At 50.7% G+C, this 26,100-nt stretch overlaps 4 protein-coding genes across 9 annotated transcripts in view; 3 read left to right on the top strand and 1 right to left on the bottom strand.

Moving 5' to 3' along the window:
• LOC139225653 (echinoderm microtubule-associated protein-like 6) overlaps positions 1-4,467 on the top strand; it is a 30,796-nt gene extending 26,329 nt beyond the window's left edge. Inside the window, 8 exon segments of the mRNA XM_070856454.1 lie at positions 283-397; positions 691-879; positions 1,007-1,179; positions 1,281-1,443; positions 2,360-2,463; positions 3,327-3,480; positions 3,569-3,669; positions 4,387-4,467. Of these exon segments, the coding sequence (XP_070712555.1) occupies positions 283-397; positions 691-879; positions 1,007-1,179; positions 1,281-1,443; positions 2,360-2,463; positions 3,327-3,480; positions 3,569-3,669; positions 4,387-4,411 (1,024 nt within the window). The 3' untranslated portion in view covers positions 4,412-4,467.
• Positions 4,468-12,419: 7,952 nt separating this feature from the next.
• mtif2 (mitochondrial translational initiation factor 2) lies at positions 12,420-21,806 on the top strand. Of its 6 annotated transcripts, none has more exons than XR_011584105.1 (15): positions 12,461-12,625; positions 12,937-13,097; positions 13,252-13,378; positions 13,462-13,633; positions 14,030-14,190; positions 16,128-16,304; positions 16,391-16,530; positions 16,621-16,745; positions 16,822-17,026; positions 17,113-17,365; positions 20,080-20,220; positions 20,647-20,811; positions 20,901-21,041; positions 21,117-21,394; positions 21,482-21,806. XR_011584105.1 is itself a non-coding variant. In XM_070827752.1 (14 exons), the coding sequence occupies exons 2-14, from the start codon at positions 12,939-12,941 to the stop codon at positions 21,284-21,286; spliced, it is 2,136 nt and encodes a 711-aa protein (XP_070683853.1). In that variant the 5' UTR covers positions 12,420-12,444; positions 12,937-12,938; the 3' UTR covers positions 21,287-21,452. The 6 variants fall into 6 exon arrangements, 4 of the variants coding, with proteins under 4 accessions (XP_070683853.1, XP_070683855.1, XP_070683851.1 ...); XR_011584106.1 differs by having other exon boundaries at positions 21,479-21,806; XM_070827752.1 differs by lacking the exons at positions 12,461-12,625; positions 21,482-21,806 and adding an exon at positions 12,420-12,444 and having other exon boundaries at positions 21,117-21,452.
• On the bottom strand, positions 21,561-24,489 carry sde2 (SDE2 telomere maintenance homolog (S. pombe)). The gene is made up of 8 exons (XM_070827755.1): positions 24,352-24,489; positions 23,876-23,996; positions 23,667-23,778; positions 23,204-23,373; positions 22,905-23,043; positions 22,691-22,825; positions 22,278-22,608; positions 21,561-22,079 (listed from the first exon to the last, which is right to left on the bottom strand). The coding sequence occupies exons 1-8, from the start codon at positions 24,451-24,453 to the stop codon at positions 21,873-21,875; spliced, it is 1,317 nt and encodes a 438-aa protein (XP_070683856.1). The 5' UTR covers positions 24,454-24,489; the 3' UTR covers positions 21,561-21,872.
• A 595-nt stretch (positions 24,490-25,084) lies between these two features.
• On the top strand, positions 25,085-25,943 carry mrps28 (mitochondrial ribosomal protein S28). Its single transcript, XM_070828001.1, has one exon. The coding sequence runs from the start codon at positions 25,086-25,088 to the stop codon at positions 25,668-25,670; it is 585 nt and encodes a 194-aa protein (XP_070684102.1). The 5' UTR covers position 25,085; the 3' UTR covers positions 25,671-25,943.
• Positions 25,944-26,100: the final 157 nt, after the last annotated feature.

Here is a 26,100-nt window from a genome sequence, read left to right as displayed (position 1 = left end):
TGTGTGCCTCAGTTGCTGTGGGAGCCTAACCTCTTGGTGGGACCACCAGGTGAAGGGTACGACAGATGGTTGGAGCAGGTTCAGTGTATCTGGATCCTCAATGGCTGCAGCAGGCGTCAATCTTTCTGGGGTCCCACTCTGTAGCCCCCCCCAGGTGTGGCTCTGTGGTTAAAGCAGATCCATGGTGGGACTCCACCACTCTCTCTATGTCGTGATAGAACAAAAGAGCATTAAGTCAAAATATAAGAATCAAACCTCGATGTTTGTCGGTGTGTTTGACAGGACGAAAGAGGGCGGCGCCGTAAAGCTTTGGGATCAGGAGATGAAGCGATGCAGAGCGTTTCAGCTGGAGACCGGCCAGCCAGTGGAGAACGTCCGGTCCGTCTGCAGAGGGAAGGTACCACACAGATCTGATCAGAAAAACGTGCCGGGTCATGTGCGATAGCTTCTGCTAGCTTTGAGTTATTTCTCAGTGCACTGGGTGACCGACAGCACATTATGTCAGTTTACCTCCAGTTGCAGAGCAGTGCTGTTTGCTAGTTTGACAATGGCACCCAGTCGTACCAGAATATTTGGCTGAATATTTGCAGGACAGCAGCTAACTGAACATTTTATTTGCACAATTTCTTGAAATATCACTGGAACAACATTGCCAAACTTTCTGACATGTTATCGTCCCCGATGATCCAGGGTAAAATCCTGGTGGGAACCAAGGATGGAGAGATCATAGAGGTTGGAGAAAAGAACGCTGCCTCCAACACCATGATCAACGGACACACTCAGGGAGGGATCTGGGGTTTGGCGACTCACCCTTTCAAAGACGTCTTTATCTCCGCCAGCGATGACGGCACCATCCGAATATGGGACCTGGCTGATAAGGTACAGGCCTGAAGTCTGATGTGGGGGGGTGGGGGGTGGTTAGCTCCACGACAAGTCTGAACCTTTGTTTTGGTTCAATTTTTTAACCGTCCACTCACATGTTCTGTGATCTTGTTTTCCTTGTTAGAAACTCCTCAACAAGGTGAGTTTGGGTCATCCTGCCAAGTGCACCTCCTACAGTCCTAACGGAGAGATGGTTTCCATCGGTATGGAGAACGGAGAGTTCATCGTCCTGCTGGTCAACTCCCTCACCGTCTGGGGCAAGAAGAGAGACCGCAGCGTCGCCATCCAGGACATCCGGTACAGCATCGGTCTTTATCAGATATGAGAACACGTAGGACATCGTCTGTTAATGCCGGCTGTGGCGTTGGACCTCATTCCACCTTCTTCCTGTGGTTCAGGTTCAGTCCAGACAACCGGTTCTTGGCGGTGGGCTCAGTTGAAAGTGCGGTGGATTTCTACGACCTTTCTCTGGGACCGTCCCTGAACAGGATTGGCTACTGTAAAGACATACCTGGCTTTGTCATCCAGATCGACTTCTCTGCTGACAGCAAACACATCCAGGTTACAAAGACTAAAAACCCAGATTCCCTTACGGCGTGTTTCCACCAAACGTGAGGTGAATTCTTCACATGAGCAAATTACATACAAAGTCAATACAAAGACACGAGTAATGCGGCGCAAATGACGTGAATCAGGCAAATTTGCGTTTGGTGCTTGTTGAAAATGTTAAATATTATAATAATAACATATTATAATATTATATGTTGAGCGAATAATTCTCCTGTCAAAGAGCTCTGGTTTCCCACACAGAGGGCTTCAGTGAACGCATCCTGCAGGGGAATCTGAGCTCTGATTGGCTGTCCTGACAGTGAATCAGTGATCCCACTGGACACATTAGAGACGGACAGGAGAGCAGAGAGCTGCAGCGAGGAAGTCAGACCACATAGTTAGCATAGACTGTAGCACCAGTTAGCGTAGACTGTAGCACCAGTTAGCATAGACTGTTGCATCAGTTAGCATAGACTGTTGCATCAGTTAGCATAGACTGTAGCTCCAGTTAGCATAGACTGTTGCATCAGTTAGCAGAGATTGTAGCTCCAGTTAGCATAGACTGTTGCATCAGTTAGCAGAGATTGTAGCTCCAGTTAGCATAGACTGTTGCATCAGTTAGCATAGACTGTAGCTCCAGTTAGCATAGACTGTTGCATCAGTTAGCATAGACTGTAGCTCCAGTAACTCACCAGAGTAACGTATTGGCTTCTCGTTTGGTGGAAACCCCTTTAAAGTGAACGCACCTGGTCAGGGGCATGAGGGGTTGATCGGTGTCTTGGTCCTGTGACCTCTGACCTTTAACGGCTCCTCATAATGAAGCAGATGTAGCAACCGATGCTTTTCTACTGTTGAGCTCAGTGGTCACTTTCACTTTTAACATCTGTGAATTGACTAAAACGTCGATTCTCCTTCGTTTGCGTCCCAGGTGTCCACCAGCACCTACACTCGGCAGGTACATGAAGTTCCCTCTGGGAAGATGGTCACAGAGCCGCCCGTCTCTGAGAGGATCACCTGGGCCACTTGGACCTGGTGAGGCTGGTTCAGATGCTCTAATTTACAGTTAAAGGGACATTCTCAAAATCAAAAACACATTTTTTCCCTCTTTTCTAATGTTTATGGCTCTAGATGGTTTTATGGCTGAGTAACCGTGTCGGGAGACTCGACTGGATGTATTTTAGGCATTTTGGTGCCGTCCAGGTTTACTGTGTTCAAACAAAGGCAGAGGTCTCTCTGGGTTACAGGAGGTGGAACACTGATGGAGAAGATATTAAGGAACATTGTTACTCAGAGATCACGCAACTCTTCCCACAGTCCAGAGCAGGGAGCTCACTGGACAGACTAGGGACAGACTAGGAAGGGACTAGGGACAGACTAGGGACAGACTAGGAAGGGACTAGGGACGGACTAGGGACGGACTAGGGACGGACTAGGAACAGACTAGGGACAGACTAGGAACGGACTAGGGACAGACTAGGGACAGACTAGGAACAGACTAGGAACAGACTAGGGACAGACTAGGGACGGACTAGGGACAGACTAGGAACAGACTAGGGACAGACTAGGAACAGACTAGGGACAGACTAGGAACAGACTAGGAACAGACTAAGGATGGACTAGGGACAGACTAGGAAGGGACTAGGGACAGACTAGGGACGGACTAGGGCAGAAGAGAACCTATTTTAGAGCGTAGAGAACCTGGAACTAGAGTCAACTGAGCTTAGTGCGGAGCCTTGGTGTTTTACAGTGTGGAGTGACTGTAGGGATTTACTGAACATCTTAAAGAACAAAGTGTAGAACGCAGGGTTCTACCTGTAAAGTCCGGGGAACGTGTGGTAGATCTTGGAGAGGACACTGGGCTTTCTGATCACGCTTGTTTTGCTCTGTGTTCCCAGCATCCTGGGCGACGAGGTTCTCGGCGTTTGGCCTCGTAACGCCGAGAAGGCCGACGTGAACTGTGCCTGTGTTTCACACGCTGGACTCAACCTGGTGACCGGAGACGACTTCGGCCTCATCAAGCTCTTCGATTTCCCGTGCTCAGAAAAATTTGTACGTGAACATGTTGTGGCGATAAAGTGTTCAAGCTGTCAGAACGTCTTCAGACAATAACTCTGTGCCTCCTTCTGAACTGCTACAGGCAAAACACAAGCGTTACTTCGGTCACTCTGCTCACGTGACCAACATTCGCTTCTCCTGTGATGATAAATACGTCATCAGCGCTGGAGGCAGCGACTGCAGGTGAGCTTAAGTTAGAGCTGTTTCACATTAACGCCACACAGACCTGAATCCAAGCCACCAGACTCCATTGACAAAACCAGTCATTTTAACTCTCAGAAGAATAGTTCGCTGGTCTACTGCCGCCTCCATCAACAACCTCATCATGACCTTAGATCTTGGAGAGGACTCCAGGTTCTTGGTGTTTGGCCCGGTAACGCTGAGAAGGCAGACGTTAACTGTGCTGTGTTTAGTTAGTTTGGATCCGAACTAAAACACATTAAGACAACCTAACTACCCGATGGAGGCAGCAGCAGAGCAGCTAAAATTACTGGTTTTGTCAATGGAGTCTGGTATGTTTTGGAGGGAGCGACATTCTCCAAACAGGTGGTGTGCTGACGTCTGCTGTAGGTAAAACACTGACTTTTTCCTGTTAAAGGGGAGTTCTTCTTGTTAAAGGGGAGTTCTTCTTGTTAAAGGGGAGTCCTTCCTGCCTGATATAATATCTGAATTTGAGTGTCTGAATCAAAGGGTTTGGTCTGAAACAGAGAGCACTGTTGTGAATTGGTGCTGTATAAAGATTGATTGACTGATCGATCGATCGATAGCTGGACCTCAGACGACTTCACTTCAGATAATACGGTCTCAGTATTTTGCACATTACCGCACAAACAATGTTTCCTTTTCTTTCTTCACATGGACGCTCCTGTTAATGATTCTGCTCCTGTTTCTTCCCTCCAGTCTATTCGTGTGGAAATGTCAGTGAGCTGTGAACCCACTGACCCACCGTCTCCTCCTCTTCCTCTTCCTCCTCGTCCTCCTCGTCCTCCTCCTCCTCCTGTGATGCTGCGCCCTCCTCTGCTCGTCCCGTCTGCTGAAGTCCAACGGGAAGTCTGAACTAACCGAACTGTGTCCAGGGACGCTTTCGTCGTGTTGTCGTTCTTTTTGTCCGTTCAGATGAATTTGATGTGAAAGTGAAGAGCAGCTGTTTCTATTTCAGGTCTGTGTGTCGTTAGATTTGTGGAACAAAGATCCAAAAGTGTGAGAACAGTGTGTTTTTTCAGTTTTCTCCGGTGGCGTCTGGCCGCGGTGGTAGCTGTGTGATGTAGCAGTGTCTGTGTGCCTTTTTCACAAACTCTGACCAAACGTTTGATACGACTTTATTTCTAATCGTGGTGCTAAGAAACGTGACCATTTAGGGCTCTTTACAGCGTGAATACTGTTGTCGTGTTTTGTTCTGTCTCATGATGATGATGCGGTTCTTTTATTTCACTGCATTTAAATGAAGTAAAAAGCAAACGCAGGATCTTTGTTTGATCCTCGATATTAAAAAGACTCAAATTAGTTTGTTTAAAAAAGGAAAAGAATTCTACCTCAGAATACAATCAAGTGAAACTAAATAGGAGTAAATGATATTTAAGGTAGAAAATAAATCTTTGTGAGCCGGGGCGGAGCGAGGCCGACCTCTGACCCTGCTCTGTGCTTGTCTGTTCTTTGTCTCCTGTAGAAATAAAAGTGAGCGACTGAGCGAGGATCTAAAGGGAAATGACAACCAAAAGGCTTTGAGTCATTTATCACGTCTGTTTTACTGAAATCCACTCTGTCACTTGTGTGTTTGAGTTCATCAGGTCAGCGTTCTTCTATTTCACGTCTTCAGACGATTGGAAGAACAAACTCACGCCCTTTGGTCCGACTGCTCTGTCGGTAGCTGATTTAAAGGAGCAGTCTGTGGGATTTAGTGGTATCTACAGGCTGCAGACTGTAACGAGCTGAACACCCTCCCTGAAGGAGGAGCTACGGTGGCCCACGAGGATTCAGGCTCCCTTTGCTGTTTTCTTGGATGAAAAATGTTTGTCTTCCACCTGCTGTGTTCACGCCGCCAAATCCAACGTATGGCCACTCGAACATAAACACACAAGGTCCTGTTTGTCCGTTCTGGGCTCCTGTAGAAACATGGCAGCTCCAGTTGGACCTGGACGTCCACAGAGACCTGGACGTCCACAGGGACCTGGACGTCCACAGAGACCTGGACGTCCACAGGGATCTGGACGTCTACAGAGACCTGGACGTCCACAGAGACCTGGACGTCCACAGGGACCTGGACGTCCACAGAGACCTGGACGTCTACAGGGACCTGGACGTCCACAGAGACCTGGACGTCTACAGGGACCTGGACGTCCACAGAGACCTGGACGTCCACAGGGACCTGGACGTCCACAGAGACCTGGACGTCCACAGAGACCTGGACGTCTACAGGGACCTGGACTCAGCGCTGGAGGCTCCGTTCGTCCCTCTGAAAGCTGCTCAGTGGAACAGGAAGACAGAAAAGTTCCACTTCCTGGTATAAAAGTACACAGATCTCCCTCATGGTTGGGTCCAAAGAGCCTGGAGGACCATCCCTGTGCTAACTTCCTGTTAGCCCTGTACCGACTTCCTGTTAGCCCTGTGCCGACTTCCTGTTAGCCCTGTGCCGACTTCCTGTTAGCCCTGTGCAGACTTCCTGTTAGCCCTGTGCAGACTTCCTGTTAGCCCTGTACCGACTTCCTGTTAGCCCTGTGCAGACTTCCTGTTAGCCCTGTGCTAACTTCCTGTTAGCCCTGTACCGACTTCCTGTTAGCCCTGTGCAGACTTCCTGTTAGCCCTGTGCTAACTTCCTGTTAGCCTTGTACTGACTTGAATGGGGATAAGTCTACTGAATCGTTTGGCTCTTCTAGACTTTCTAAATGTTATCGGACTGAATGGATCCAATTCTGATGGTGAAAAGAGTTATTTCACTATGAAATGTCTCCTCTGACGTCTCTTTCACAATAAAAGCATCCCTACACAGTTTGGCCACTAGGCGGAGCGGCTATGGCTCAGAGTTACAGCAGGTCGTCCCTCAATCAGAAGGTCGGTGGTTCGATCCTCAGCGATGAGTCGGCATGTCGAAGTGTCCTCGGAGACTCTGAACCCCCTCCTGTCCTGAAGCAGCTTCAGGGTGTGAAAGAACAGTCTGCTCCATCTTAGTCTGCTCCATCTTATTCTGCTCCATCTTATTCTGCTCCATCTTATTCTGCTCCATCTTAGTCTGCTCCATCTTATTCTGCTCCATCTTAGTCTGCTCCATCTTAGTCTGCTCCATCTTATTCTGCTCCATCTTAGTCTGCTCCATCTTAGTCTGCTCCATCTTAGTCTGCTCCATCTTAGTCTGCTCCATCTTATTCTGCTCCATCTTAGTCTGCTCCATCTTATTCTGCTCCATCTTATTCTGCTCCATCTTAGTCTGCTCCATCTTATTCTGCTCCATCTTAGTCTGCTCCATCTTATTCTGCTCCATCTTATTCTCCTCCTGGATGAATGAGGATCAACGGTCCTTATTTGTCACATCCAGTTAAACTCAGTAAATGTGCATTGAAATGTTCCAGACTGAAACAATGATAGAATAAATATAGAATAAGACATGAAGTGAAACAGTAAGAGTAGAAAACCCAAGATAAATATATAAATACATGAATATATAAATATATAAATAGATAAATACATGAATACATAAATAGATGAATATAGACATAAAGAGATCAATAAACCCGTCACAGTCTGACCCTGGCTAGAACACGGTGTATATATATACAGTATTGCAGGTGGTGAATAGATTGTCCATAAAGTCTGTTGTTCCAGGTTCAGCAGGTGGACGGCCTGAGGACAGAAGCTCCTCCTCATCCTCTCTGTTAGCCTTCAGGCAGCGGTAACGCCGACCTGCAGAGAGAACAGTCTGCTGGTGGGGGGGGGTCTTCCTGGCCTTTGACCTGCAGCGCTGCTGGTAAAGGTCCCGCAGGTCGGGGAGGGCGGTTCTGATGGTGCGCTCGGGGTGCTGCTGCCCATCCAGGTGGAGGTGCTCCCAGCCAGAACGCTCTCAATGCTGCAGGTGTAACAGTTCCTGAGCACATTGAGAGGGAGCGTCTGAGGTGGTGGAGACGCCGTCCAGCCTTCTTCACCAAGGTGTCGATGTGACAGGACCACGTCAGATCCTGCCTGATGCAGACACCCAGGTACTTGAAGCTGTCCACTCTTCACCTCAGTCCCGCTGATCCTGAGTGGTCGGTAGCTCCTCTGCTGCTTCCTGCTGTAGTCCACAATCAGCTCCTTGGTCTTGGTGACGTTCAGGAGGAGACTGTTGTCTCTGCACCAGTCCTCCAGGCGGCTGATCTCCGTCAAATAGTCCTCCTCATTATTGTTGGAGATCAGACCCACCACAGCTGTGTCGTCAGCAAACTTCAGGATGGTGTTAGAGTCTGATGTGGACAGGCAGTCATGAGTGTACAAGGAGTACAGCAGAGGGCTCAGCACACAGCCCTGGGGGGCACCGATGTTCAGGGGGGGTGACAGGTGTTTCCCCACTTTAACCACCTGTGGTCTGCTGGTCAGAAAGCTGTAGACCCACCTGCAGGGGGGGTGAGTCCAAGTAGTAGTAGTGGTACTAGTAGTAGTAGTAGTAGTAGTAGTAGTAGTGGTACTACTAGTAGTAGTAGTAGTGGTAGTAGTGGTACTAGTAGTAGTAGTGGTAGTAGTAGTAGTGGTACTACTAGTAGTAGTAGTAGTGGTAGTAGTGGTACTAGTAGTAGTGGTAATGGTAGTAGTGGTACTAGTAGTAGTAGTAGTGGTACTACTAGTAGTAGTAGTAGTGGTACTAGTAGTAGTAGTGGTACTACTAGTAGTAGTAGTAGTACTACTAGTAGTAGTAGTAGTGGTAGTAGTAGTGGTACTACTAGTAGTAGTAGTGGTACTACTAGTAGTAGTAGTAGTGGTAGTAGTAGTGGTACTACTAGTAGTAGTAGTGGTACTAGTAGTAGTAGTGGTACTACTAGTAGTAGTAGTAGTGGTAGTAGTAGTGGTACTAGTAGTAGTAGTGGTACTACTAGTAGTAGTAGTAGTGGTACTAGTAGTAGTAGTAGTACTAGTAGTGGTAGTTCAATTCAATTCAATTCATTTTATTTTGTATAGCTCAATATCACAACAGAGTGTCTCACAGTGCTTTACAAAGTTCACTGAAATAAACAAGTGTAAGCGAACAAACAATCTAATAAAGAGTCCAGCAGTCGATGAGGCCAATGGATCAGTCCGAGGCATCACCTGCCCTTTATGACCCTCCTTCTTCGGGAAGGAAAAACTCAAAAAACCCAGTGGGAAAAGAGAAACCTCCGGGAGCACCACAGTGAAGGAGAGATCCAGCTCCCAAGGACGGACAGGCTGGAGCCTTGGACAGACGCACATCCATTGGCTGATGGAGAACCACATCAGCGGGGCCAGGACCAGGATCCATAGGAACCAGGGAACCACACCAGCAGGACCAGGACCAGGATCCATAGGAACCAGAGAACCACATCAGCGGAACCGGGACCAGGATCCACAGGAACCAGAGAACCACATCAGCGGAACCGGGACCAGGATCCACAGGAACCAGAGAACCACATCAGCGGAACCGGGACCAGGATCCACAGGAACCAGAGAACCACATCAGCGGGACCGGGACCAGGATCCACAGGAACCAGAGAACCACATCAGCGGGACCGGGACCAGGATCCACAGGAACCAGAGAACCACATCAGCGGGACCGGGACCAGGATCCACAGGAACCAGAGAATCACATCAGCAGGGCCAGGACCAGGATCCACAGGAACCAGAGAACCACATCAGCGGGACCGGGACCAGGATCCACAGGAACCAGAGAATCACATCAGCAGAACCAGGACCAGGATCCACAGGAACCAGAGAATCACATCAGCAGGGCCAGGACCAGGATCCACAGGAACCAGAGAACCACATCAGCGGGACCAGGACCAGGATCCACAGGAACCAGAGAACCACATCAGCGGGACCGGGACCAGGATCCACAGGAACCAGAGAGATGAGAAAAGCACAGAAAGGCTCCGGGGAAGATACCAAGTTAGTAACAGACATTTGACTGACATGAGACATAACGATGGAGAGGAAGAGGAGGAGAGAGGAGCCCAGTGCATCATGGGAGTCCCCCGGCCGTCTGAGCCTGTAGCAGCATAACTAGGGGCTGGTCCAAGACCTGATCCAGCCCTGAACTATAGGCTTCATCACTAAGGAAGGTTTTTAGTCTACTCTTAAATGTAGAGAGGGTGTCTGCCCCCTGAACCCAGACTGGAAGGAGGTTCCACAGGAGAGGAGCCTGATAGCTGAAAGCTCTGGCTCCATCACTACCTTAGAGGACTTTAGGAACCACCAGTAGACCTGCAGTCTGGGAGCACAGTGCTCTAGTGGGGTAGTACGGTACTATGAGCTCTTTAAGAGATGATGGAGCCTGAACACTAAGAGCTTTGGAGGTGAGGAGAAGGATTTTAAACTCTATTCTAGATTTTACTGGAAGCCAGTGAAGAGAAGCCAGTACAGGAGAAAGATGGTCTCTTCTCTTGGTTCTGGTCAGAACAGGAGCAGCAGCGTTCTGGACCAGCTGGAGAGTCTTTAAGGACTTATTGGGGCAGCCTGATAATAATGAGTTACAATAGTCCAACCTAGAAGTGACAAATGCATGGACCAATGTTTCTGCATCATCAGTGGATATGATGGACCTGATTTTAACAATATTAGTAGATGGAAAAAGGCAGTTCTAGAAATCTGTTTAATGTGGGAGTTAAAGGACAAATCCTGATCAATAAGACTCCCAGATTCCTCCCAGTGGAGCTGGAGGCCAGATTAATGCCATCCAGAGCAGTTATGGTCGTAGAAAGCTGTCTCTGAAGTGTTTAGAGCAGAATAACTTCAGTTTTATCTGAGTTTAGCAGCAGAAAGTTGCTGCTCATCCAGGACTTTATGTCCTTAAGGCAGATTTGAAGTTTAGCCAACTGACTGGGTTCATCAGGCTTTATTGATAAATATAATTGTGTATCATCTGCATAACAGTGGAAATTAATGGAGTGTTTCCTGATAATATTACCAAGAGGAAGCATATATAAGATAAAGAGTATCGGTCCAAGCACTGAACCTTGTGGAACTCCATGTCTAACCTTAGTGTGGACAGAGGACTCATTGTTAACGTGAACAAACTGAATTCGATCTGATCAATAGGACTTAAAGCAGCTTAATGCAGTTCCTTTTATACCAGTGAACTGTTCCAGTCTCTGTAACAGGATGTGATGGTCAATGGTGTCAAAAGCAGCACTCAGGTCTAACAAGACCAGGACAGAGAGAAGTCCTCTGTCTGATGCACTCAGGTCTAACCAGACCAGGACAGAGAGAAGTCCTCTGTCTGATGCACTCAGGTCTAACCAGACCAGGACAGAGAGAAGTCCTCTGTCTGATGCACTCAGGTCTAACCAGACCAGGACAGAGAGAAGTCCTCTGTCTGATGCCATAAGGAGGAGGTCTGTAACCTTCACCAGTGTCTCTGTGCTGTGGTTCGCTCTAAAACCTGACTGAAAATCCTCAAATAGACTATTAGAGTTTAGAAAGTCACACAACTGATTAGCTACGACTTTCTCCAGGATCTTGGAGAGAAAGGGAAGGTTGGATAAAGGTCTATAGTTGCTAACACACCTGAATCAAGAGTAGGCTTTTTCAGGAGAGGTTTAATTACTGCTACTTTATAGGACTGCGGTACATAGCCTGTTAGTAAAGACTGATTGATCATATCCAGTAAGGACGTGTTAATTAGGGGCAGGACCTCTTTAAGGAGTCCAGTAGGAATGGGGTCTAGGAGACATGTTGACGGTCTAGATGAGGAGATTATTGAGGTCAATTCAGCAAGATCAATTGGAGAAAAACAGTCCAAGTACACATCAGGTGTAACAGCTGTTTCTGTGGTTCCTAGGTTTGAGGTTGGACCAGACCCTGTTGAGGGCAGGAGGTGCTGAATTTTGTCCCTAATAGTTAGAATTTTATCATTAAAGAAGCTCATGAAGTCGTTACTGCTGAGCTCTAAGGGAACACAAGGATCAATAGAGTTCTGGCTCCTTGTCAGCCTAGCTATTGTGCTAAAAAGGAATCTAGGGTTGCTTTTATTTTCTTCTATTAATGAGGAGTAGTAGGCGGCTCTGGCATTACAGAGGGCCTTTCTATAGGTTTTAAGACTATCTTGCCAGATTAAACAGGATTCTTCCACTTTGGTGGCCCGCCATGTCCTTTCTAGCCTTCGTGAGTGTTGCTTAAGCTCACGTGTCTGGGAGTTATACCAGGGAGCTTGTCTCTTTTCTTTAATTCTCTTCTTTTTTAGAGGGGCAATAGAGTCTAGTGTCATTCGCAGTGAACCTGCAGCACTATCGACCAGATAATCAATTTGGGAGGGGCTGAGATTAGCATGGGGGTCGTCCACAGCACAGGGACACACTGGCTGAAATACTGAAGGAATCACCTCCTTAAATTTGGCAACAGCACTATCAGATAAGGATCTAGTGAGGACCTCTCTGTCATATAGAGCAGAGTCCAGTAGCAAGAAATCAAATGTTAACAGGTAATGGTCTGATAGAGTAGAGTTATGTTGGAAGACTGTTAACTGTTCAGTTTCAACACCATCAGCCAGAACAAGGTCAAGAGTGTGGTTAAAACAGTGAGTTGGTTCATTTACCCTCTGGGAGAAGCCAGCTGAGTCCAGTAGTGAGACAAAGGCAGTGCTGAGACTATCATTATCATTATCAACATGAATATTAAAGTCACCTACTATAATCACTTTGTCCACACTGAGGACTAAATCTGATAAGAACTCTGAAAAGCAGTAGCTGTAGTTCCACTCCAGACCTGCGGGGGCGCTGCGGCTCATCCGGGCTCTCAGTGAACTGTCATGGCGGCGCCCTGTCGGAGGTTCGTCTCATGGTGAATGTGAAGAAACAGATTTGTTCAGCGGAGGAAGGAGTCTGTCTGTCTGTCTGTGTGTCTGTCTGTCTGTGTCTGAAGACACCGGTCCCGCTCCTGAATGTTCTCCTGTGACCTGGTGAGTCAGCTGATCATCCGCCGGGTCCACTCCTGTCCCCTGGTTCTGCAGGTGTGTGTCAAACACGCGGACAGCGGGTCCGGTGTGTTCTCGTGGTTCTATGTTGCCATAAATAACAGTCAGGTGTCAGAGATGAGCTCCTCTCATACCTGCTGCTCTCTCCTGGTGTGTTTGGAACATCTCCTCCTTCAGCTGCTTCTCTTGGACTCACCTGTTCTGTCTCCAGAAACATGATGGAGGTCTGGAGAAAGATCAGCAGGAACAAGAACTTGATTTGTTTTGGGCTCCACCTGTGAACGCGACAGACCCCAGAGTGACCAATCACAAACAAACAGGAAGCTCACCTGTCCCTCTCTCTACAGGTATGAATGTGATGTCATCTGTGATGCGGGGAGCCCGGCGGCTCGCCCACGCCAACCCCGCTCTGCTCAGCAACTTTTTGTCTCAGCCCCCCCACTGTCGTGCTCGAAGCCCCGCCCCCCTGCTCACCTGTCAACAGAACAGGAAGTTTGCCTCCAAACAGGTGAGTGTGTGACTTCCTGTTTGTTTGTGGTGACAGGAAATGTCCATCTGCTGTCCTCACCTATAACGTCACGTTTACCTGCCCCCACCCCCACCCCCCCCCCGCCCCGTTCACCTGTGTGCAGTAAAGAGCATTACATATGCTGTGATATCAGCAGGTCAAAGGTCACAAGAAGGAGCAGAAGACCCAGAAGGTCAAAGCCAAGCTGGACAAACAGGAAGTGGAGATCAGACAGAGGATGACGGTGGCGGCGCTCGCTGAGGCCATGAACAAAGACTTTGGTAGGAACCCTGGAGCGTCCACCGTCCGTGTCAATAAAGTTTTTACGTTCCTCAGCGCTGAAGAAAGCCTTCTTCTACCTCAGATCACGTGCTGGAGACCCTGCTGAACACGGCGGTGAACGTGGACTCTCTGGAGCCGCACTCGGTTCTGGAGGAGCAGTGGATCAAAGAGGTGGTGACCCGATCGGGAATGAAGTTCAGATGGGCCAAACTGAGCGAGAGCCGGGACCGACCCAACAGGGACGCCCACAGGAGGTCAGCTGACAGGAAGTCAAACACCTGGGGTTCATTTCTAGTGGTTCTGGCACAGACCGGCCCATCAGACCGGACTACAGACCGGACTACAGACCGGACTACAGACCGGCCCATCAGACCGGACTACAGACCGGCCCATCAGACCGGACTACAGACCAGACTACAGACCGGACTACAGACCAGACTACAGACCAGACTACAGACCGGCCCATCAGACCGGACTACAGACCGTTGTAAAGCTCAGTGACCAAAGTTTGTCGTCGTGTAAAAGCTGAACAATGATTGGATGCTGACGACATCATCACGCCGTCACATGGTCACGGAGCTCTACATGATGTAATATTCAGCTCTAATAGGTGAATGATAACATTTGACCTCTGACCTGTGACCCCTCAGACCTCCGGCCGACCCGTCCAGCCTGGCGCCCCGCCCCCCGGTGGTCACCATCATGGGTCACGTGGATCACGGTAAGACCACCCTGCTGGACAGTCTGAGGAAGAGCCAGATCGTCTCCACGGAGGCCGGAGGGATCACACAGCACATCGGAGCGTTTCTGGGTAACGGCTGCGGTTTGAATCAACTTTATCCACAACACAAGAACGACATGCAGTCACACATTCAGAATAATTATTCTTCAATTTAGCTTAAACTTGAAGACTCTGACTTCCTGAAAGAAAAACAGCAATCAATCAATCAATCAATCAATCAATCAATCAACCAATCAGTCAGTCAGTGTTTCTCTCAGACTGTTTCCATAAAGAGCAGCTCAGAACAAACTCTTTCATTCAGAGACCAAAGATTCAGGAATTCAACAGGAAGGATTCAAGAATCCCCACAGAGCAGCTCAGAGATTAGATTAGGACCCAGTGGAGGAAGAACTCCCCTTTAACGGGGAGGAACCTGGAACAGAACCAGGCTCAGAGGTGGGCGGCTTTCTGTTGGGGTCCTTGTTGGGTGAGTGAGAGAGAGAGAACCACAGCAGGAGAACCAAGACCAGGATCCACAGGAACCAGAGAACCACAGCAGGAGAACCAGGACCAGGATCCACAGGAACCAGAGAACCACAGCAGGAGAACCAGGACCAGGATCCACAGGAACCTGAGAACCACAGCAGGAGAACCAGGACCAGGGTCCACAGGAACCAGAGAACCACAGCAGGAGAACCAGGACCAGGATCCACAGGAACCAGAGAACCACAGCAGGAGAACCAGGACCAGGATCCACAGGAACCAGAGAACCACAGCAGGAGAACCAGGACCAGGATCCACAGGAACCTGAGAACCACAGCAGGAGAACCAGGACCAGGGTCCACAGGAACCAGAGAACCACAGCAGGAGAACCAGGACCAGGATCCACAGGAACCAGAGAACCACAGCAGGAGAACCAGGACCAGGATCCACAGGAACCTGAGAACCACAGCAGGAGAACCAGGACCAGGATCCACAGGAACCTGAGGGATGAGAAAAGCACAGAAAGGCTTCGGGGAAGATACCAAGTTAGTAACAGACATTAAAGAGACATGAAGCATCAGGATGGAGAGGAAGAGGAGGAGAGAGGAGCCCAGTGCATCATGGGAGTCCCCCGGCAGTCTGAGCCTATAGCAGCATAACTAGGGGCTGGTCCAAGACCTGATCCAGCCCTAAACTATAGGCTTTATCACTAAGGAAGGTTTTTAGTCCACTCTGAAATGTAGAGAGGGTGTCTGCCCCCTGAACCCAGACTGGAAGGAGGTTCCACAGGAGAGGAGCCTGATAGCTGAAAGCTCTGGCTCCATCACTACTTTAGAGGACTTTAGGAACCACCAGTAGGCCTGCAGTCTGGGAGCACAGTGCTCTAGTGGGGTAGTACGGTACTATGAGCTCTTTAAGATATGTACAAGCATATATAAGATAAATAGTATCGGTCCAAGCACTGAACCTTGTGGAACTCCATGTCTAACCTTAGTGTGGACAGAGGACTCATTGTTAATGTGTACAAACTGAAATCGATCTGATCAATAAGACTTAAAGCAGCTTAATGCAGTTCCTTTTATACCAATGAACTGTTCCAGTCTCTGTAACAGGATGTGATGGTCAATGGTGTCAAAACCAGCACTCCGGTCTAACCAGACCAGGACAGAGAGGAGTCCTCTGTCTGATGCCATAAGGAGGAGGTCTGGTTCGCTCTAAACCTGACTGTCCAGTGCGTTTTTTCATCGTAAAGGAAACAGAATATTTCAAAGTAAAAGCCCTCCAGCATGTCTGAACCTTAATGTGTCACATTGAAGGAGAGGAAGAGACTCATCAGCTGTGTAGAATAACTGACTGAACTGATAATCTGCCAATTATTTCTTGATTAATTGTTTCCATTGTTAGAATCAGTACAAATAAATCCTCCTCTGTCTGTTTTAATGAGGTCCGTCCGTTAATGCGGTGAACGTTAGTGTGGCAGTGAGGTTCTTCAGGGTTCTTTTTCACAATTAAGGTTCTAAACAAGCTGGTGGTTTTTCTTCCAGTCCAGCTGCCGACAGGTGAGAAGATCACCTTCCTGGACACACCGGGACACGCAGCCTTCTCCTCCATGAGAGCCCGCGGAGCCGACGCCACTGACATCATTGTCCTGGTGGTGGCGGCCGACGATGGCGTCATGAACCAGACGGTCGAATCCATCCAGCACGCTAAGAGAGCCAAAGGTTCTACTATCTCTGTTGGTTCTACTGTTTCTGCTGGTTCTACTGTCTCTGTTGTGGTTCCACGGTGTTCTCCTGTGGTGTTCCAGTGCCGGTGATCGTGGCGGTGAATAAGTGCGATAAGCAGCAGGCCGACGCTCAGAGGGTCAAACAGGAGCTTCTGTCTCAGGACGTCGTCTGTGAGGAGTTTGGAGGCGACGTCCAGGCGATCCACATCTCTGCTCTCAAGGTGAGCGAGGGTTCTCCTGCCCCCCCGCAGGCCGTCAGCTAATGAGGTCAGTGGTGTCTAAGGTGATGACGTCATCGTTGTCGTCGTCAGGGCGACAACCTGCTGGCTCTGGCCGAGGCCACGGTAGCGTTGGCAGAGGTTCTGGAGCTGAAGGCGGAGCGCGGCGGCCCCGTGGAGGGACTCGTTGTCGAGAGTCGGACCGACAAAGGCAAAGGGTGAGTCGTCATTGACCTCCGGAGAACGTACGTCACTCTGGTTCCCTCAGTTCTGACCCGTCGTGTGCTCCCTCAGTCCCGTAACGACGGCCATCGTCCAGCGGGGAACGTTGAAGCGAGGCTGCGTCCTGGTGGCGGGGAGGAGCTGGGCTAAAGTTCGCTTCCTGTTTGATGAGAACGGGCGAGTTGTGACGGAGGCGGGGCCAAGCGCTGCGGTGGAGGTGGTCGGCTGGAAGGAGCTGCCGTCTGCTGGAGACGTCATCCTGGAGGTGGAGTCTGAGGTGAGAGCAGGCGCAGGTAACCACAGGTAACCACAGGTAACCACATGGTCGGCCTCTAACGGCGGTGTCTGTCGGTGGCCGAGCAGCAGCGAGCGAAGGAGGTGGTGGAGTGGAGGAGCTATGAGGAGGAGCAGCAGAGGCTGCAGGAGGAGCAGAGCGCCATCGAGCTGAAACAGAGAGCTCACCTGGAGGAGTACAGGAAGGAGAGGGTGGGGTTAGACCACCTGAGCTGGAGGAAGAGGAAGGCGGCCCTTTACCGAGCCAACAAGGATAAGTTCACCACGAGGCCGAGGGAGAGGACGGAGACGGACAAGCTGAGCCTGCCGCTCATCGTCAAAGGTTAGCGAGGGCTGGTTAGTGAGGGCTGGTTAGTGAGGGCTGGTTAGTGAGGGCTGGTTAGCGAGGGCTGGTTAGCGAGGGCTGGTTAGCGAGGGCTGGTTAGTGAGGGCTGGTTAGTGAGGGCTGTTAATGGCTTATGACCTCATTATTGAACTGAGTTGCATTAAAACAGTGACTAAAAACTAAGTGAAAATCATCAGAGTGAAAGATGGATGATGGATGATGGATGATGGTGGATGGATGATGATGGTGGATGGATGATGGATGATGGTGGATGGATGATGGTGGATGGATGATGGATGATGATGGATGGATGATGGTGGATGGATGATGGTGGATGATGGTGGATGGATGATGGTGAATGGATGATGGTGGATGGATGATGGTGGATGGATGATGGTGGATGATGGTGGATGGATGATGGTGGATGATGGTGGATGGATGATGGTGGATGGATGATGGTGGATGATGGTGGATGGATGATGGTGGATGATGGTGGATGGATGATGGTGGATGGATGATGGATGATGGTGGATGGATGATGATGGATGGATGATGATGGATGGATGATGGTGGATGGATGATGGTGGATGGATGATGGATGATGGATGATGGTGGATGGATGATGGATGATGGTGGATGGATGATGGTGGATGGATGATGATGGTGGATGATGGTGGATGGATGATGGTGAATGGATGATGGTGGATGGATGATGGTGGATGGATGATGGTGGATGGATGATGGTGGATGATGGTGGATGGATGATGGTGGATGATGGTGGATGGATGATGGTGGATGGATGATGGTGGATGATGGTGGATGGATGATGGTGGATGATGGTGGATGGATGATGGTGGATGGATGATGGATGATGGTGGATGGATGATGATGGATGGATGATGATGGATGGATGATGGTGGATGGATGATGGTGGATGGATGATGGTGGATGGATGATGGTGGATGATGGTGGATGGATGATGGTGGATGATGGTGGATGATGGTGGATGGATGATGGATGATGGTGGATGATGGTGGATGATGGTGGATGATGGTGGATGGATGATGGTGGATGATGGTGGATGGATGATGGTGGATGGATGATGGATGATGGTGGATGATGGTGGATGATGGTGGATGGATGATGGTGGATGATGGTGGATGATGGTGGATGGATGATGGTGGATGGATGATGGATGATGGTGGATGATGGTGGATGATGGTGGATGATGGTGGATGGATGATGGTGGATGATGGTGGATGGATGATGGTGGATGGATGATGGTGGATGGATGATGGTGGATGGATGGTGGATGATGGTGAATGGATGATGATGGATGGATGATGGTGGATGGATGATGGTGGATGATGGTGGATGGATGATGGTGAATGGATGATGATGGATGGATGATGGTGGATGGATGATGGTGGATGGATGGATGATGGTGGATGGATGATGATGGATGGATGATGGTGGATGGATGATGGTGGATGGATGGATGATGGTGGATGGATGATGATGGATGGATGATGGTGGATGGATGATGGATGATGGTGGATGATGGTGGATGATGGTGGATGATGGTGGATGATGGTGGATGGATGATGGTGGATGATGGTGGATGGATGATGGTGGATGGATGATGGATGATGGTGGATGGATGGTGGATGATGGTGAATGGATGATGATGGATGGATGATGGTGGATGATGGTGGATGGATGATGGTGAATGGATGATGATGGATGGATGATGGTGGATGGATGATGGTGGATGGATGGATGATGGTGGATGGATGATGGTGGATGGATGATGGTGGATGGATGATGGATGATGGTGGATGATGGTGGATGATGGTGGATGGATGATGGTGGATGGATGATGGATGATGGTGGATGATGGTGGATGATGGTGGATGATGGTGGATGGATGATGGTGGATGATGGTGGATGGATGATGGTGGATGGATGATGGATGATGGTGGATGGATGATGGTGGATGGATGGTGGATGATGGTGGATGGATGATGGTGGATGGATGATGGTGGATGATGGTGGATGGATGATGGTGGATGGATGATGGTGGATGATGGTGGATGGATGATGGTGGATGGATGATGGTGGATGGATGATGGATGATGGTGGATGGATGATGATGGATGGATGATGATGGATGGATGATGGTGGATGGATGATGGTGGATGGATGATGGATGATGGTGGATGGATGATGGTGGATGATGGTGGATGGATGATGGTGGATGGATGATGGATGATGGTGGATGGATGATGGTGGATGGATGATGGTGAATGGATGATGATGGATGGATGATGGTGGATGGATGGATGATGGTGGATGGATGGATGATGGTGGATGGATGATGATGGTGGATGGATGATGGATGATGGTGGATGGATGATGATGGTGGATGGATGATGGATGATGGTGGATGGATGATGGATGATGGTGGATGGATGATGGTGGATGGATGATGGATGATGGTGGATGGATGATGGTGGATGATGGTGGATGATGGTGAATGGATGATGGTGAATGGATGATGATGGATGGATGATGGTGGATGGATGATGGTGGATGGATGGATGATGGTGGATGGATGGATGATGGTGGATGGATGATGATGGATGGATGATGGTGGATGGATGATGCATGATGGTGGATGGAGGGTTTCATGGTTGCCCCCCTGCCCCCAGGTGACGTGGACGGGTCGGTGGAGGCCATCTTGAACATCCTGGACAGTTACGACACCCAGCAGCAGTGTCAGCTGGACGTGGTTCACTTTGGGGTCGGAGACGTTTCAGAGAACGACGTCAACATGGCCGACACGTTCTCAGGTAACCAGCGGTCAGAGCGGGGGGGGCAGAGCCGGGGGGGGCAGAGTGTTCTTGGCTCTTTAGTGATCAATAGAAACCAAAGAGCTCTTGAGCTTCGTCACCTTTCAGTTGGTTTGATGAAACCAAGCTTCAGAGATTCCTCTGAAATATAAAAGGTCCTTTTTAAATCTGGAGCTGCTGTTTGGAGGTGGAGCTGAAAGTTTGATGGTTCATTGGTCAGAAAATTAGTTTGATATTCAAGATCAACTTTATTTGTGTGGAGAGTTTCTGACCTGCTGCAGCACCACTGGTTCCCCAGACGAGCTCACCTTCACCTGGCGGCAGCACTAGTGACACAAAGGTTCTGCAGACGTAACCGGTGGGATTTAGTTCAGACAGGGAGGGAAACATTCAGGTGCGACGGCGTCCTCTTTCCCTCTGCTCCAGGTTCCATCTACGGCTTCAACGTCGGGGCCAGCAGGACGGTGCAGCAGCTGGCGGCGAAGTGCGGCGTCCCGCTGCGACTTCACCGTGTCATCTACCAGCTGGTGGACGAGCTGAAGGATGAGCTGAGCGCCAGGCTGCCGCCGATTGTCTCCGAGAACATCATAGGTGAGGAAACTGGTCCTGGGTCACAGAGGAAGTGGCCAACAGGAAATGGTTTGTCTCACCTGCCCCCCCCCCCTTCTCTGCACGTCCAGGTGAGGCGACGGTCCTCGCCATGTTTGACGTCGCCGTGAGGAAGAAGAAGGTTCTTGTTGCCGGCTGCCGGGTTCAGAAAGGTCAGCTGGACCGCGGCTTCAAGTTCAGACTGATCCGAGGCCCAGACGTCATCTGGGAGGGTGAGTGGGAGCGGACGTCCTGCGGGGGGCCCCGGCCTGTCTGACGCTCCTCACGTTCCTCTGATGTTCCCGCAGGTTCTCTGGTGGCTCTGAAGCACCACAAAGACGACGTCCAGACGGTGAGGGTGGGGATGGACTGCGGCCTGTCTGTGGACAGCGACGTCGACTTCAGACTCGGTGATTCCATTGTGTGCTTCGAGGAGGTGGACGCTCCGCAGCGCATCTCCTGGGACCCCGGCTTCTAATTAGGACTTCACTTCCCATCATCACCTCTGCTGCTCAGAGGGATAGGCAAACAGGAAGTTGACCAAACTGCTGTGGCACAGACTTCCTGTTCACGCTGGATGTAAAATGTAAATCAGATAATTTAACTTGTTCTTTGCTTGCATAATAAATCATCTTTAAATCTGACATCACTTCCTGTTTCTGGGTTTCAGCAGACCTGGGGTCAGTTCTACCTGTTCAGTGAACACCTGAAACCCAACTGGTGACATCACAAACTTCACAAAGAGCCGGCGCCTAGTTTGACACATTTTAATAGAAAGACCACAGTTCAACAACATTTGGGTTAGTTTATTCTGTGAACTAACCCTTTAAAAGAAAGTTAGGACTGAAACCACAGAGGTCCCTTCTGATTGGACGAGTCCACAACACACTTGTGTTTCCTGCTGAAAGTTTGTTGTTAACGTTCAGTGTGAAGCTCAAACACCCACTTACTGGCTTTCTGCCGTCAGTACGAGAGCGGCTCCTAATAAAGACCTTTAACCTCCCAGTGAGTGGGACTGTCCCTTTAATGTCCAGTCAGCGTCTCCACGGTAACCTCTGACCTCTTCACTTCCTCCTGGTCTTGGCCGGTTTGGCGAGCAGCGCCGGGTCGATCTGATCCGGGCTCAGCCCCCTGACGGCGAAGAGTCGGGCGGCGCGCTCCGTCAGCGTTCCTCCGCACTTCAGACCCCGAGACATCAGTTCCTCCTTCAGGACGTCCAGACCCAGAGACTCCAGGTCAGAGGCCGAGGACACGTCCAGCGGGGGCCTGGCCTGGGGGGGGGGGCAGAGGCGATGAGACGTGTTAGCGCCTGTTAGCATGTGTTAGCACGTAACAGCTGCAGTGAATAAAACCTGCTGCTAAAACTCACTGACGAAAACTTCCCGCCTCAGAGCCAATCAGCTGCAAGTGTTCAGCAGGAAGTTTCTACTGAGCATGCTCAGTGTGACGAGGCCTGCAGAGACACGTACCTCTGTGGGCCTGGGGGTCTGGTCCTCCGGGGGGCCAGACATCTGCGGGGGCCTCTGGTCCTCAGGGGGTCCAGACATCTGCGGGGGCCTCCGGTCCTCAGGGGGTCCAGACATCTGCGGGGGCCTCTGGTCCTCAGGGGGTCCAGACATCTGCGGGGGCCTCCGGTCCTCAGGGGGTCCAGACATCTGCGGGGGCCTCCGGTCCTCAGGGGGTCCAGACATCTGCGGGGGCCTCTGGTCCTCAGGGGGTCCAGACATCTGCGGGGGCCTCCGGTCCTCAGGGGGTCCAGACATCTGCGGGGGCCTGAGGGTCTGGTCAGCTGAGGACGAGCTAAATACAAACATAAAACTGAAACTGAAGTGGATCTGGTCTCTTGAGGGGGGTCCTGTCTCTGGGGGGATCCAGTTTCTACCTGCTGCTCTGCTCAGGCTCCGCCTCCTGTGTTGTCATGGTAACAGCAGCAGCTCCACAGGAGGAGGATGAGGACGGAGACTGGTCGTCATCGCCGTCTTCTTCCTCTGAGCTCAGCAGCTCGCCCACGCCGGTCCTGTAACCATGGCGACAGGTTTAAAACACGGTGGGCACATTAACGTCGGCGCGTTTCTGCTCTGGAGCGACTGACTCACCAGAGGAACGCGGTGGCGGCGGCGCCCGTCGTCTTCTTCGTCTTCTTGGTGCGCGGCTGCTCACTCTGATCGAGGTTCGGACGCTTCGCTGCAGAGACGTCGTCCACCTTCACCTGAGAGCTGGAGGACGCCTGCAGACCTGAGGCACACGGGACAGGACGCCATTTTAAACAGCATTACATCATCCAGCCGCACTGGATCAGAGATCAGAAATCAGAAATCAGAGATCAGGGATCAGGGATCAGGGATCCGTCTACTCAGCGCTGATGATGAAGATGGTGGAGCAGGAGGATCCTAACCTTTGATCACTGAGTCCTCCAGCCGCTCCGACAGGTCGTGACACTGCTGCTGGTACTCGGCGTCGGTGAACTGGTGTTTGGGTTCGGACAGCTTCCTCTGGAGGCGCTCCAGGCGGCGCTGCTCCTTCTCCGCCTCGCGCTCCGCCTGCTTCTTCAGCCACTCCGCCATCCTGCACACACCACAGAAGAAGAGTTGGATCACATCGGGGCTCCTCTTCCAGGACCGGCACAGACCGGTCTGGCCTCCGTGTCGTCTGTAGACTAAAGTCAAATCCCGGACGTCAGACTGACTCGTCGCCTGCTGTGACCCACAATGCAAAGCGCTTCCACCACGCTGGTGAGTCCCAGAGGCGTCACGACTACTTTCTGTTGTTCTAGTTCATATTTCGGCTCCTATAAAGCCAAAGGTCGTAGTGTCACAGTTGGACAGCGCCGGAGCTCCGAACTCCGCCGGCTGACTCACTCTTTCTCGTGGTTGACGTCTCGGAGGCGCCGTCCGCTCAGATCTCTGCAGGCTTCGCGGTTCGTCGTCTTCTCGATCTGAGCGCCCAGAGCTCGCAGCATGGACCCGAACCCTGAAACACACACACACACGGACCGTTTCTCTTAACACCACAGAAGAAGACCCGGGTGTGGAGACAGAGTCGGACTCGTGTGTTTCCAGCCACAGACCTCCTTTCCCCCCACAGAGGCGGGGCTCCAGGTGATAGACGGCTCCACGCTGCACGGGGTCGTCCAGGTCTGCCAGACGGCCATTTCTGACCACGTAGAAATCCCCTGAAGAAGAAACCCCCTACACACACACACACACACACACACACACACACACACACACACACACACACACACACACACACACACGGTTTGCTGTGTTTACTAACACACTAACACAGTGAGAAGAACATTCTGTTTCTAATCTTCAGGTTTAAACCGGACAGACTGACAGACTCAGTGTTCGACTTCAACAGCAGGACTGGAGTCCATTTAAACTCCACACCTGGACTGACTGACCTGTAACCTGGACAATAAAGACCTGAGACTAGCTGCTGTTTGTTAGCTTCCGTTAGCACATGAGCTAACTGTCGGACTCAGCGGAAACACTCAGTCGGAATCTTTGTTTCCCGCCTCGGGGTGAAGTGGACTCTCACCTGGTCCTGCACGAACCGGTTCACAACGTCTCGGACCGCAGACCCGTCTGGAAACACCAAGTTAGAGGCCCTGAGGCCCGGTCCGCTCACACACACCTCCATGTTAGCTCACCCAGAGACAACCGTTCTGCGCATGCGCAGCTCTTGCTCTTCTTCTTCTTCTTCTTCTTCTTCTTCTTCTTCTTCTTCTTCGCCGCCGCTCATTACATATTTGATTATTCAAACAGTTTGTACTGATGGTTTTTACGTATAATGACAGATGAACCATTAATGTCATTAGTTAAAGCCCGTAAAGTAACATAATATAATATAATATAATATAATATAATATAATATAATATAATATAATATAATATTATATTATATTATAATATTATATTATATTATATTATAACCTGTGTGTCCTCCTCTGATCGGATTCTCCTCCACTAACTGAGCTTCGAGCACCTGTTCAGTTACCTGAGTGGCTCTCACGTGCAGTCTGTTTGAACCTTGACCTCTCCAACATGGCGGACACGCAGACGCAGGTCACACGACCGGACCTTTTTTCTGTATCTGTGATTCATCCATCGTGACGTTGGGATCAGTAAAATCAGATAACCGATGAGCTCAGCGCTCACCTGTCAGAGTAATGAGGGAGGAAACACCTGGAGCCGCCAGGGGGCGCTGTGCGCGTGTCCTCTCCACCGGAGGTTAAGGGCGGAAGTGTTCTCCGCTCGGCATTGTGGGACAAGATGGCGGCCTTGTGTAAAGTTGTTTCCAGGTTGAGGTGGGGGCTCCGGTTCTCCCCCCGACGGACCGTCCGGGGCTCCTTCTGCTCGGACTCCAGCGGGGCCTCCGGCAGCGACCAGCCCGCCGCGGCCAGACCCAGGTCCGGCTTCGCCGCCGCCTTCGACCTGCAGTCGGAGCTCCGGCGGGAGGCGGCCGGCAGCAGCGGCTCCCCGTCCGGCCAGGAGGAGAGCTTCGCCTCGCTGCTCCGCCGGTCCCCGCTGATCCAGATGGGACCGGCCAAAGACAAGGTGGTGATCGGGAGGATCTTCCACGTGGTCCAGGACGACCTGTACATCGACTTCGGCGGGAAGTTCCACTGCGTGTGTCGGCGGCCGGCGGACGGAGAGAAGCTGCAGCGGGGCGGCAGGGTCCGTCTGCGGCTGCAGGACCTGGAGCTCACCGCCCGCTTCCTGGGAGCCAGCACCGACACCACGCTGCTGGAGGCCGAGGCCGTCCTGCTGGGCCCGCTGGACGTACGGGAGCCCCAGAGCAAGGACCCAGCGGACAGACCGCCAGAGCCCGCAGCAGTAAAATCAGAGGTTTTCTGAAGGGATTCTGGTACTGGAGGACTGGAGCTGTCTGATTCTGTCTTTAAACAGACCGATGTTAAATGATATTAAACTAACAAATATGCTGTTAACAGTTTGTTCTCGGAGGAATTCCACATCTTTGAGTCCATAAATACAATAAAACTTATTTTCTGTGAGTTTGTATGGTCAGTGTACGGAGGCCTGTGAGGGCCAGCTGCAGCTTCTGTCTGTACTGCTGCTGTCACAAAGTCAATTCAATAAAGATCAATAAAGGAACTATTCTATTCTCTTGACGGGCCCCCACCCTCTCCAGCTTGTATGGGAATGTTCTTGTATGATGTTCCTGTTCAGGAACATCATACACCTAGGGAGGGGGAGGGGGAGGGGGGGGGGGGGGGATACATCAAACCTGCCGATCAAAGGAGCGATAGTTTGCCCCCCCCCCCAA

This window comes from Pempheris klunzingeri, chromosome 3 (genome assembly GCF_042242105.1).
Source record: "Pempheris klunzingeri isolate RE-2024b chromosome 3, fPemKlu1.hap1, whole genome shotgun sequence".
NCBI lineage: Eukaryota > Metazoa > Chordata > Actinopteri > Acropomatiformes > Pempheridae > Pempheris > Pempheris klunzingeri.
Note: the sequence above shows the minus strand (reverse complement) of the source record. Positions and strands in the feature narration are given on the sequence as shown.

What these genes read in the sequence shown, in the direction of transcription:
- mtif2 (XM_070827752.1), top strand. Translation starts at nt 12,939, where the DNA reads ATGAATGTGATGTCATCTGTGATGCGGGGAGCCCGGCGGCTCGCCCAC. An exon ending in GGCCATGAACAAAGACTTTG is followed by an intron (nt 13,379 to 13,461) that starts GTAGGAACCCTG and finishes CTTCTACCTCAG; the next exon opens with ATCACGTGCTGGAGACCCTG. An exon ending in TCCACATCTCTGCTCTCAAG is followed by an intron (nt 16,531 to 16,620) that starts GTGAGCGAGGGT and finishes TGTCGTCGTCAG; the next exon opens with GGCGACAACCTGCTGGCTCT.
- sde2 (XM_070827755.1), bottom strand. Translation starts at nt 24,453, where the DNA reads ATGGAGGTGTGTGTGAGCGGACCGGGCCTCAGGGCCTCTAACTTGGTG. An exon ending in GGAGGACTCAGTGATCAAAG is followed by an intron (nt 23,044 to 23,203) that starts GTTAGGATCCTC and finishes CGTGTGCCTCAG; the next exon opens with GTCTGCAGGCGTCCTCCAGC. An exon ending in AGACCCCCAGGCCCACAGAG is followed by an intron (nt 22,080 to 22,277) that starts GTACGTGTCTCT and finishes CCCCCCCCCCAG; the next exon opens with GCCAGGCCCCCGCTGGACGT.
- mrps28 (XM_070828001.1), top strand. Translation starts at nt 25,086, where the DNA reads ATGGCGGCCTTGTGTAAAGTTGTTTCCAGGTTGAGGTGGGGGCTCCGG.